This window comes from Arachis ipaensis, chromosome B6, assembly GCF_059453495.1.
Source record: "Arachis ipaensis isolate K30076 ecotype BB chromosome B6, ASM5945349v1, whole genome shotgun sequence".
Classification (NCBI taxonomy): Eukaryota; Viridiplantae; Streptophyta; class Magnoliopsida; order Fabales; family Fabaceae; genus Arachis; species Arachis ipaensis.
The window spans coordinates 105,816,509-105,818,539 of record NC_142441.1 but is presented as its reverse complement, the minus strand read 5'-3'; the positions used below and the strand labels follow the sequence as shown (position 1 = coordinate 105,818,539).

Below are 2,031 nucleotides of genomic sequence, written 5' to 3'. Positions count from 1 at the left end.
ACATAAATACTAAAAATTAATCACACATTAATTATATATTTATACATATTATTTCATATATTTTGAATAAAACAATAAATTATTAGAATCATTAAATATTGTACTATAAGAATAATAATCAAATTTATTATAGTAAAACAATAAAAAAATTTAACAATAATATAAGAAAATATTCTTTTATATATATATATATATATATATCCTTTTATAATAATTAATTAATGGCCCATTTTTTTAATTTAAACAACATAATTGATACTTATACTTGAATAATTAAATATGTCTGAAAATAATGTATGAAACTTATGTTTTAACCAAACTAAATAAAACATAATCTTAATACGTGTTCTGAAAAAATAAACACTACTAGTTTCCATATTCAATATATTGTTATAAGCAACTCCAATAGTAAAGTTAGAAATACAAAATCTAAAATTATTTTATTTAAAATAATTTAAATTTAAAATACAAAATAGTGTAAGAATAACTAAAAATATAAAAATAAAATAATTTTATTTTTTTAACATTGTTATCCAACTCTATCCGTTGTTCCAAATAGATGCTTATAGAATAGTTACAAGCTTAGAAACATCATGTACACTGATGTGGGCCTCAAATGGTCACATGCAAAATTAATTAAGATCCTTCCTCATTAGAGCTTAGTAATGGTACTTTACTCCTTTCTCATCCCCATAAATACAAAGCCTCTTTCCAAAGCAACCATCAAGAAAACACATACACTCTTTGACTCTTCTTCTCCTTCTTTGTTCCTCTGTTTCTGTGTATCAGTCACAGAAGAAAACACAGAGCAATGTCCACCTCCGCCAGAAAAAAGCTTCACCTGAACACAGTTTCAGTGAAACTAGGGTGTGGCAGCAGTTGCAGAAGGCCAAAACTCTCTCGAATATTCCACCCTAAACCAAAACCCAAGAACCCCACTCTCCAAAAACACAAACTTTTCAACCTCTCTTCTTGGAATCATAACGAGAACGACACCGCCACAAGCACCACCACCCCAACCAACACCACCTTCTCCCCTTGCTACATTGATTCCTCTCACTTCTCTGACTCATCAGAGAACGTAAAGGAAGCTCGGAGAGTCGGAGGTCTCGGACGAGCGGGCGGAGAAGGCGTGGCGGTGGAGAAAGACTCCGATGACCCTTACTTGGATTTCCGGCACTCCATGCTTCAGATGATTCTTGAGAACGAGATATACTCGAAGGAAGACCTGAGGGAGCTTCTCAACTGTTTTCTTCAGCTGAATTCACCCTATCACCATGGTGTTATAGTTAGAGCTTTCACTGAGATCTGGAATGGGGTCTTCTCTGTAAGGTCAAGTTCTTCAGCCAGGTTTCACTTCAACCGTAATAATAATAATAAGCCATTCCACCTTGTATAGAGAATCACAATCTTTTAATTAGTAGCTAGATAGTAGTTATTACTCATTTTACTAGGGAAGTGTTATTTTCATAGAAGAAATGTTTGATGTTTGTGAATTGTGATGGGAGAGATCAGAATGAAGAACTAAATAGCTCTTCTGACGAGTGATGCGGACTCTGTAAAATTTGTTTCTTTTGTGAAAATAGAATTTCCTGAGTTGGTAAACATTCTCCACTCTTTCTATTAACCTCACTTTGTTTAATTGTCTAGCAATATGTGATCAAATTCTTACAGCAAGTGAAAATGATGACCGTATTAATGTACAATTGCTCTTCATAATTCTTGAAGTGGGATTAATTAATTCTTCCTCATTGTTATTAGAAACATCAATACTATGCATAAAAAAAATTAAAAAACACAATGAAATACATATTAAAATATAAAATATATATTAAAATAAATTAAATAACATATATATTTATTCCGAAATATATAATAATAACTGATTTAATAATTAGTTTTTTTTGTTTAAATGAAAATAATTTTTTATCAAACTAAAGGAAAAATGATATATACATTATATTTTTTGTTCTATACTTTATATATTCATCTTTTATGTTCTTATATTAAAATAATTAATAAAAATAAAAA

The 2,031-nt window shown here is 29.7% G+C and overlaps 1 protein-coding gene across 1 annotated transcript; it reads left to right on the top strand.

The window, feature by feature from the left end:
* Positions 1-710: 710 nt before the first annotated feature.
* On the top strand, positions 711-1,625 carry LOC107648293 (transcription repressor OFP6). Its single transcript, XM_016352220.3, has one exon. The coding sequence runs from the start codon at positions 812-814 to the stop codon at positions 1,397-1,399; it is 588 nt and encodes a 195-aa protein (XP_016207706.1). The 5' UTR covers positions 711-811; the 3' UTR covers positions 1,400-1,625.
* The last annotated feature ends 406 nt before the right edge of the window (positions 1,626-2,031 follow it).

Bases quoted from the DNA above. Each gene is read 5' to 3' on its own strand.
- LOC107648293 (XM_016352220.3), top strand. From the start codon at position 812: ATGTCCACCTCCGCCAGAAAAAAGCTTCACCTGAACACAGTTTCAGTG.